This window comes from Eurytemora carolleeae, unplaced genomic scaffold (genome assembly GCF_000591075.1).
Source record: "Eurytemora carolleeae unplaced genomic scaffold, Eaff_2.0 scaffold838, whole genome shotgun sequence".
Taxonomy (NCBI): domain Eukaryota; kingdom Metazoa; phylum Arthropoda; class Copepoda; order Calanoida; family Temoridae; genus Eurytemora; species Eurytemora carolleeae.
This window is the reverse complement of record NW_019396742.1, coordinates 1-11,313: the sequence shown is the minus strand read 5'-3', so window position 1 is coordinate 11,313 and position 11,313 is coordinate 1. Positions and strand designations below refer to the sequence as shown.

General features: G+C 31.4%; 1 protein-coding gene across 1 annotated transcript; it reads left to right on the top strand.

The window, feature by feature from the left end:
- Positions 1-2,632: 2,632 nt before the first annotated feature.
- On the top strand, positions 2,633-8,412 carry LOC111708074 (sodium/nucleoside cotransporter 2). Its single transcript, XM_023481331.1, has 4 exons — positions 2,633-2,701; positions 3,664-4,148; positions 6,552-6,923; positions 7,368-8,412. Exons 2-4 carry the CDS (start codon positions 3,682-3,684, stop codon positions 8,302-8,304), a joined length of 1,776 nt encoding a protein of 591 aa, XP_023337099.1. The 5' UTR covers positions 2,633-2,701; positions 3,664-3,681; the 3' UTR covers positions 8,305-8,412.
- The last annotated feature ends 2,901 nt before the right edge of the window (positions 8,413-11,313 follow it).

The following is an 11,313-nucleotide window of genomic DNA, read 5'->3' as shown; positions in this document are numbered from 1 at the left end:
ATTTTAACTATTAGTATACTGTTTTATTTCATTTTCGAGGACAACAAAGGTATTTCTTTTACAGCTAGTGTCAGTATGTTGTATTATTACTGTCAAAAACCACTTACATACAAATTCAAGGTTTTCTGTTGAGTTGCGAGCTTTGAGTTTACTCTGCAGTCTTCTGCACAATCCATTGAAAAATAAATTGTGCAAAAAAACATGCAACATTGCGCAAAAAGTGCAAGAGCCGTTCACGTTAAAAAAATAAGTTATATAAGCATATGTAATTCTAATTAGCAGCAAAAAAATGCTAGCTGCAAAAATCTGAGGAAATAAGACAGAAATAACAAAGCAGAGAAATTTAATAAATAGCAAACCAGAGAAATTTAATAAATAACAAACCAGAGAAATTTAATAAATAACAAAGCAGAGAAATTTAATAAATAGCAAACCAAAGAAATTTTATAAATAACAAATCAGAGAAATTTAATAAATAACCTTGGAGCAAGAGTCGACCCGTTCCGTCTTACCATATAATAACAAATGTTTGCTGTTTGGTACTACATTTAACCCGGCCTCCCGGAAAGTCCCTGGTACCCCTTCTCCTTTGTGTTTTTAGGACAAAGTATATATATATTGGTTCAAATTTTTATATCTATTTAGACCTATACTTTAAGTCACTGGAATTCTGCATTTCATAGCGCGATTTATATTGCTTGGTCACAGGTCTTTTACTTCGAGTAATAATTATTTTTGCGCATTTTTTGTTTAAAAAAAGAATTTTAAAATACGTGTTTTTTCCCACCTTAAATATTTCAAGAATAAATTGAGTAAAAGGCATTATTTATATAAAAAAAAAAACATTTAAAGTACTCAAATATGGGCCTTCTAATTCTGCGTTAAAACTAACAAAGCAAATCAGTTTCTATAGTCAAAGTATGAAAAAAGAGATTGTTTATAATCCTTAAAAAATTGGAGGTTAAAACATTCAAGATTTTATTATACTAGGCATTTAGGGCGCTTCTCGCCCATCTTCTATTTCAACTTTAGTTGTGGCTTTATCTCTGAGCATCTTCTCTTTGTACAGTATAAAACAAAAACAAACAAAAAAGTTTGCTGATTTAATAATATTTTTGTGCATTTTCAAAATATTACAAAATAAAAAACTTTTAAAAACAGTTTTTTTTTAATTTGATCATTCATAAACCTTCCATGGGGTCACGTGAGGTCCCACACAAAATTTGGGCCCGGTCGGTTCAGTCGTTTTGACGTTTATTGGATACAAACAAGCAGACACACAGACAAGCTAAGTTTATATATAGATTAATTTTGTGCCTGTCTTTCTGTCTGTTTATACCACATAAATTGGCCAATTTTTTGTGGCGATTCTAAAAGCCTATGGTTACAATATGCTAGCTCAAAATTGCAACGTACCGCTGTTTTAGATTTTTCTAAACCAGCATCAGCCTTATAAACTGATTGTATAAATCTAATTGATAAATTTCAAACTCAGATTTTACAATTTGACAGAATTTATAGTTTAAAATATCAATAGACTGAGTAAATTCGTCTTTGATCTTTGAAACGTATCCAGATTCCAGAATGACAAAATGGAAACAATCCACGATTAAAAAAGAGAGTTTAAGAATGTAGACCATGCAATTAAACATTTAACAATTTGTTTTATTACTCATGTACAACTTGAGTATACGTTTCATACGTGTAAAATTGACCACCATATCAATTTTGCTATATGGTGGTTGGTTGTGTCTATCGAGGGGGGGGGGGGGGGTTTATGAGATAAGCTTTAACTATTTGTTTCCTTTTTCTATATGCATACAAACTTTTAAGTTGGGTTTAAAGAGCATTAGAGATAAACTGGCCGACCAACGTATAAAAAGCTATTTCTACAATGTTTTCTTCAAATTGTATGTAATGTCAGTGTCACCGTTAATTAACTATAACATATGTATATATCTTGGTAGAACCTTGACTATATATTTGATTAATTAAACCACAGGGGGGTTTTCTATGTACGTCAACTTAAGGGGAAAAAGAGCATTACCAAATTAAGGAATTCCCAAGTCCCCCCCCCCTCACTCAATCCCTATTTTTTATTTCAATACAAAAATTAACCGACGCCAAGTTATTTGAAACCAAAAATCTGTTTTTCGTTTACAGTATTCAACCCTCCCTAGTGTATAACAGTGTAGCTTTCTAACCGATATACTACAGCTGGAAAACCCTGGTATGCAAACTTATAAAGCAAAACTAAGAATCGGCTTTGCAACCATTCTAATAAAATATGCGTTAAATAAATTTATCATAAACTAGCTGTAAGTGCCCGGCGTTGCCAGTCAATAAAAAATAGAATATTTATATAAATCGAATTGTGTGGACTATGTTACCCCCGTGATACCCATGGGTTTCCGTAACAAATTTCAGTCAATTTGGTCTGGCAGTTTTTCCAGCTATAGCTAACATAAAAATGTATTTATATGACAGAATAGCTTGATTATATAAATTAACTGTTTCTTTTTGTTGTTTTCGAAACTCAGTTTTGTGGTTTAGTAAATTTTTAAGTTACCTCCTCCAGGTATAGATTTAGGACAAATTTATATTAGGAATCGAACAGTAGGAAACAGTATATACTGGTTTACTTTATTCTCATGCTTCTCTCAATACACACAACCTTCTAACAAATCACCACATCAGCAAGGTGAAAAATTTATAATTTCTTAAATAGATTGTTCACATATTTTAGAATAAGAAGTACCCGGCGTAGACTGGATTTTCAAAAATTCCAATTATTAAACCTATATGACCAATGTACCCATGGGTTTTCTACAACAAAAAAATCCAATAATAAATAATATTTATTTATCCTGGTTTTCAAGTACCCCAGCAGAGATAGGGTTAATACCAAGCGCGAGTAACTATAATTATGACTAATATATGGAGTAGCCAGCTAGTTTTCTAATAAAACTTTAAATTACACTGACAGTACTTTCAAGAATTCACACTTACGATTATAATTTCATTTTTGACCTGTAAAACGTGAAGATATATTTGTGTTCAACGTCTAATAGCAAGGTTTAATTTGCTTTATTTGTTGAAAAATATAAAAGTTACTTACGTGTACAGTCCCTTTAATGCAATTGAAAATGCTATGGTTTATTATTAATGAAAGAATATTTGAAAGGAATATTTGTAAGAGTAGTTAAATTTGGGGCTCAAATATATATTATTTTGTATTATAAAACTAAAAATCGTTTATTAAATTGGCATTTATCATTAGGTTATTGAGGCTTATACAAATTTAATAATTCTAATTAACCAAATTATTCAAAATAAGGTTTTTCCATGTTAAAGGCTTTGTGCACATATTTACAAAGGGGGTTATCCGACACTAAACGGAATCTTTCAAATTTTTTTTTGTGCAAAAAAGTTATTCCCGTTCTTTATTGATTATTTTTATCTTCGATTTGTCATCAAATTCTTCCAAATTAACTCAAATCAAAATGAAATCAACTGGATAGCTGAAAGGGAACCCAAAGTTTAATGAGGGCTCTATGCTACCAGGTCTACAGGGTAACGATGTAAAACAGAAAAGGCCGCATGATATTAAGCTATATTTATCTTTAACGATTTACTAACTTTTAAAATTCCTTGTTTGTTTAGATAACCTTTGAACCAAGAATGGCCACTACCTTAGCAGAGTTTGAAGCAAAAGTTTTGTTGGATCAAACACTATCAACTAACCATAAGAGCATTATAATACCAATAGAACTTCAAGAAAAGGAGGATAGCCTGCCAACAAACAGATTTAACAAGCTTTTCAAATTGTTGATCATATATTGTCTGGTGCTTCTAGTTTACCCTGTCTATCTAGGATATGCCATATATTGGCATAATATTAATTCCATTAATATCAGCTGGTGTGAAGGTTTAGGGTTTCTCTTAGTTGTAAGCACACTTGTCTATACTTGCCTGTGTTATTCTTTTGTACTATCTCCTCTTGTGGATCATATTTCGTTTGATATTAGATTTCCTGGAAGTATGGAGAAAGTGATACAAAGCAACGAAGTGAGATGTGCAGTTTCCAGTATTATTATCTTAGGCTGTATTATCTTCCTAATTATCGATACTCAAGATGACAGATATAGGAAAGTTTTTATTTGTGTGTTATGAATTAAACTTTTAAAGGGACTGTAAGCGTAATTTCAAGTGACCATCCATGCAAAGATGGCAATGCCCGATTTACAACAGTATCATTAAAAGCTTTGTCTGATAAAGTATAAATTAGATATAAATGTTTTCTCTACAAAAGTGACTTTCACATTTCTACTGCATGAAAACATTATTGGACTTAAACACTTTTTATTGTAGAAAAACAACTAGTTATTAATCTCATCATTGTTCAGATAAAGACGTTTTGTGATTTGGGAAAATTGTAATCTTTGCATGGAGGGCCACTTGAAATTTTGCTTACAGTCCCTTTATGTTAGCAATATTCATCATCGTTTTTTTATGAATATTTATAAATTTTTTATTTTAATGCTTAAACTTTATCTTCCTTCGAAAAAATTATTAAGGGATAAAAGATAATTAAATTTCTTCGAATAAATTCTATTTTCCCACCCCCTCTTACCTTTAATCTGCCAGAGCTGGTTAATTTTAAAATTGTTGAATAGAGGTTCAAATAAGTGGAAATCCCTCTCTCCTCTAAAATTGTAAAACAACTGAACACATTTTAAAGAGCTTGGGAATCTAACAATTTCAAGTGACTCTTCATTTAAAGTTGGACATGTTCGATTTACAACGATACCATTTAAACCTTTATTTGATCAATAATGTGGAAGACAGCGTCATTAGTCTAGATTAAACGGTGTTTAAATCTGATAATTTTCTCACATTGAACCTGCATAAGTTCAAATCACTTTTGTGGAGAAACCACAGTCGAAAATAATGAAGTATTAAACAGATACAAATTGAAATCTCTGTCCATAGAGAAATAAAACGAAGAGGTGAAGCTTAGCTCAGATGTACACAACCGACCTGTCTATCAATTAATTAATGGATTGGTGTACATCACGATATGTTTACGTATCTAACGCTGTACACTTGTATATAGAGCGATCGTATTTCTAAAGGGGGATTTAATGGAATTGACCAATTTTTAGATTTTCTTTCTTTATTTAAAGAGAATTCGAGGATGTTGACTGCAAACATTTGACAATTTTCAAATTTGTAGGTTTTCAATTTATTAGCAAAAAGTTCTGTCAAAAATATTAAGTTTCTAGGGCATGAATTTAACTTAAAACATTCTTATTTGAAACATTTTTTATTGTTTCTTCTCTTCAACTCTATATCATAGACATGATAGTGTATGCAGGGTTACCCACAAAGATGAAACAACGATGACGACCTGGAGCTCCTAACCCTAAACAGGCGGGGGGGGGGGGGACATTTGGCTCCCCCTCTAGTTTTTTGACTTTTCATAAATAGAAATTTAGAGGATATTTTTTGGTAATTTTTTTATGCCTAAGGTAGGGTGCAGGGCGATAAAAAAACAGAGTATGTAAAAAAATCTTAAATAGCCCATAACTTGTAATGACTAAAGCTACAGATCTGAAAACTATAGTTTTGAAAGCCCTTGAAAAATGGGTGTAGAAACGTGTGTCACACTTTGATATTTTTTTTAAACAAAAAGTTGAGAGCAATGGTGTTGCATTTTTCTTCAAACTTAGCCTTTTTCTGTGACTTATATCTAATTCCTTATTGAAATAAACAAACAACTGAACTTGAATGTACTGCAGTATACAATCATGTGTTTACAATCCATATTAAGTGTCTATCTAATTGTCAATACTAATATTCAAATATCTACATTAAACCACTCCTTAGAAATACGATCGCTCTATATAAAAGTGTACGACATTAGACACGTAAACATATCGTGATGTACACCAATCTATTAATCAATTAATAGACAGGTTGGTTGGGTACATCTGAGCTAAGCTTCACCTCTTCGTTTTATTACTCTATGTCTCTGTCATTATTGACCAAACAAAGTTGTTAAGAATACCGATGTGAATCTGGCATGCTACTCTACAAATGCAGGATCACTTGAAACTAAACCTACAGTCCCTTCTTGACAGGAAAAAAAAAAGATGGCTAGTGGGCATTCTTGGATAATAAATCAAGTTGACTATAGATATTCCTGGGCAACCTTTTTTTTGGCGAGCAGCAGTTATTAAATATAGACGGCAAATTCTGTCAAAGAACCGAAAACAATTGATAATTTTCAAACCATTGATAAACTAATTAAACTGGAAATAGACGGTTTTTTTTTCAAAATAACATTAAATGTAGATAGTTCTTATGGTTTAAATTGCATTAAAGGTAAAAAATTTAACATGCCCAGCCCTAAAGTATAAATAATTAACTGATCTCGGCCACTATTACCAGGCAAGCGAAACATTTTACTTAAATCTTTCATTCAAACTTTTGCCTTATGGCAAATATTTTAAAGATTTTCAAAATTATAAAAAAAACTGCTTATACAGACTTGTGTCAGCTGGGGGGATACTCTTGATAATTCTATTTGGATTTGCATTCTCAGCAAATAGGAAGAAAATAGTTTGGAGACATGTAATCTGGGGAATTTTCCTCCAAATAATATTTGGAATTCTGATAATGCGTTGGGATTCTGGAAGAGATTTTATCAACTGTATTGGATCTAAAGTGGACACATTTCTTGGGTTCACAGATTCAGGATCATCTTTTGTATTTGGTTACCTTGTTGATCAAAAACCATTTCTGCCAACAAAATTGGAAAATGGGTCTCTAGCAAAATTAGTTGCAGAAGAGATTAATAACAGCACTGCGGTTAAAAACATTGTTGTCTTCAAGGCTCTCTCCACTGTTTATTTTTTTAGGTAAAAAGCGAAGTAATTTTTTTTTTGATTCTATTTTTTTACATTTAACTTAACCCTATCCCAATTTGTTTGTTTTTTTGTCTAATAAAGATGGTTTCCCCCTTATCTTTAAAAAAATTAGACCTCTAACTTAGTGTGGAAAGGAGGATTTTAAAAAAGTTCAAAAAGTACGTCGGAAAAATGTTCAAAAAATTTACTTTTGACAAATATTAACATATGACACATTTTTGATATTTTGAACACCGACCCGCCGTTTGACTGTCCTTCACTCTACCCTGCATAAACAAATGTTGGTAAAAATTTTTCACAACTATAATATTGAAAAAGTGATTCTAATAAAAGCCGTTTTTGGGTTATTTAGAAAAAACTACAGGTGGGGAGTGGAAAACACACCCTCCCAATCGTTAGGGTCTAGACATAATAAAAAATATATTTCCTTTATAGTTTTTTGACATCTATGCTGAACTACTGGGGTATTCTTCAATGGTTTGTTCAAAAGATTGGTTGGCTACTTCAAACTACAATTGGTACAACAGCTTGTGAATCATTGAGTGCATCAGCAAATATTTTTCTTGGACAGGCCACTACACCATTTATCATTAAACCATACCTGGGCCAATTAACCCTATCAGAAATTCATGCTGTAATGACAGGTGGATTTGCTACAATAGCTGGTACAGTGCTAGCTGCATACATTAGTCTTGGAGTCTCTTCTGCTCATCTATTGTCAGCATCAATGATGTCAGCCCCAGCTGCTTTGGCATTTGCCAAATTGTTCTATCCTGAAAAGGAAACATCAAGAACAAAATCTGATAAAATTTCGATTAAGCCACCATCAGAAGTAAATGTGCTTGATGCAGCTACACAAGGTGCCTCTTCAGCAGGCCTATTGGTAGTTAACATCACTGCTATTGTGATTGCATTTATAGCATTTATGTCCTTTATAAACAGCTTGTTTGAGTTTTTTGGTGATCAGGTTGGTATCCATAATTTAACGTTTGATTCAATACTGGGGAAATTATTTATACCATTATCCCTTTCAATGGGAGTTGAATGGAATGATTGTGAAAAGATTGCTAAACTAATTGGGGTAAAAGTGGTTCTTAATGAGTTCATAGCATATAGAGAACTTGGATTGCTGATCCAAAATGAAGAGCTATCTCCAAGATCTGCTGTGATAGCAACCTATGCTCTATGTGGGTTTGCCAACCCAGCTAGTATAGGGATTCAACTTGCAACACTCAACTCTTTGGCACCCCAAAGACAAGCAGACTTTGCCCGGGTAGTGTTTCGAGCATTTATATCTGGAAATGCAGCTTGTTTCTTGACTGCATGTATTGCAGGAACCTTGTACAATGAATTCACATATGTTCAACTATAACAAACTGCAGTTATCAATTGTCATATAGTAAAGCAATAAAATAGTTCAAATATTATTTGTTAAAGTATATGATAATGAACTGTATTGAATTTGTATGTTAAAATAAAAGTATGCACTATTTTTATCATCATTAACTCTTTTTTAATCGAACTTATTAGTTATAAAAAGACAAAATATGAAGAAACTTATTTCATAAAAGTTTTATAAATGTACATTTTGTGCAAGATTTAGTACAAATGACAAATAGTTTGCTGTCCAATTGTAATGAAAAGGTCATCGAATGAAATAAACCTTAGTTTTATTATAATAGTACACTTCAAATCTATGTTATAATCAAATACAACACTATACGGTGGTAGGCGATTATATCAATATAATATCAATATAAAAGACGACTTTCGATTCAATTTTTAGTTATATCAAGCTTTTTAAACAGCATGGATACAAAATAACATTGAAAAAAGAGAGGATTTCAATTTAAAAAGCTTTTCTTTTATTAATTGTATACTTGTAAAGCGAAAATAGCTTGTTAACAATTAAACTTGTATAAAAAAGTCGTCTTCATTATATTCATAACATCATCTACCACCGTAGAATCAAACGTAGAATCAAACGTAGAATCAAACCCCAGGGTTGCAATTAATAGGATGAATCTAATCCTTATAAAATTCTTAATTTTTTTTAATTTCACACACTTTTTACTGAAATTAAGAAAATTAAAATTAAAAAGAGCCTTGAACCCTTTCAGAGTTTGGAACATTTTAGAAAAAATAATTTTGAGCTAGTTTGTGTATCTTATGGATTCAAAATCAAAAACAGGGCCAGACTATTCAGCTTTTTGCGCAGTTCATATTGAAAAGAAAATTAATAAAAAAACTGTCCATCAGAGTTACAGAATCCTATCTTTGAAAAAGTAGTATTGATTTTTTAAATTTTACTGATAGAAACAGTATATTTGTTTTCATTCAATATTTAATTCGGTATATGTAACCTTAAAGGGACTGTAAAGGAAAAATGAAAGGGGGTATAAGATGAAACCTGAGAATCTCAGGCGTTGAACGATACATATAAGACATCTATCTGATGTTTCTGTCTAGAGAAATTGATATAAAACTGTGTCAGATTTATACGAAAGTTCATATATATGCAATTTTGTATAAAAGTTGTATACGTATAAAACAAACCATATTCAACAAATGCGAAACCAATCTGAAAACGACGATATCCAGCAGAAACCTGCGAATCTCAGGTTTTCTGTTATAATTAATTTTTATTTTGCATTTTTAACAGATATGATTGATGAAATTATTACATAAAGTCCGTATAGTCCGTAAGACGTCACCAGAACTTCAGCCAATGGCAGTGCAGTATAGTGGTCAAGTGATTTCCGTATCATGTGACCCGTATACTGCACTTTCATTGAACTTTTAGACTCCAGTTAGGACCTTAAATAATCAAATGATAATGAAACACAATTGTTCAGCGTAAAAAGACCAATTTGACTTATTAATTGACTTAATAAGATACTTATTAAACTATTTGCTTTATTATAACATCTAATTCAATTAACTACTGCTGTAATGTGGTTGTTATTATTACAGGTAGACAAATAAAAATAGTTTTNCATTATTCTCCGTTTAGTTTAAACTTGACTCACAGACACATTGGAGGGTAGGTTTCTTCTCTGCTCTCTTTTCTAAATTTGGATTTAATGAATGGCAAGAAATAGTTAAAATATTTGTCCTACAACAGTAGAAGTTCAATTATCTGTACTGAATTCAAATACTTCCGTTAAACCTTCCCTCTTCCTTCCAAAATATGGTTAAGTCTCAGGCTGAAACCGAATAGAAGAAAATCATATAAAGGAACTGAGTTTTTATCACAAACTCTGATTTTCGAATCTCTATATCTGTGCAACCCGATGTTGTAGACCCTTGATATTTCAAACTATGAATTCTGTTAGAACAAAGTGTCTAAATTTGAAATATAAAATGTTTACACCATCCAAATGCAATGATATAGGCATGAGAATGTTTGACTTTGTGGTAAAAACTCAGTTTCTTAGAACAGGATTTAAACAAAATCTATGCAATGTTTCCTAAATTGTGGAATACAATTGAAATTGACCTTAAAGAAACTAAAAATCTAGTTGTATATTATGTGAGTAGATTTTATATAGAAAACTATAACAAAAACTTAAACGTTATTAATATACTTGTATTTGTGTATCCACCATCCTTTACACCCTGTATTTTAGTTTATCTCTACAGTAATCTCTCTGATCTCAGTCACCCTGCCTCAGATTACCTGACAATTTCATACCTCACAATCAACATCCAACCTATCCAGAAATTTGATTTGATATGTGTAACCAATTTTATTCATTATCATTAACTAACTTAGGGCCAATCACTCAAAACAACCTACCCTGGTTAAGCGGGTCCAGGCTCTGCATAGTAAATTGTGATTGATTATTTGTAGGCTTTCTCGTCTTACCACTGTTTTTTATAGCCTCCTCTTTTTATTATTCTATTTTATTTTATTCTCAAAAACCTAAAGAATGTAAATATTTTGTCTGTTTGTTAAGTGCAAAGAGGTTTTTAAATTAATTTAGTTTTGGAATGTTCAAGGGTACTCAATACAGAATATATTCTAAAGCTTTAAAAATTCTTAATCCTTGACTTGAGATATCTTTTAGTTAATTTTTAAACTAATTAAGCTTAACTTTTATTTGAAAATATTTACCAATTTAACATTAAATTCGGCGAGAACCAACAAGCAAAAGAATTTTTGGCATATTTTTTTTTTCTTAAATTATGAAATGTGTATTTCATGATCTTCTTGACTTAGCTGAAAAAGGTTTAGGCAAAGAAATCAGGTTGCAAAGATAGTGATTAGAAAAATTTGAGTTTGCTGCACAGATTCAATCCCCTTTCTGGCTTCTCCTATGCACTCATAGCTGATTTAATTGAGAGAATTAAAAGCAAAAAGTTGTTAAATTACGTAAAC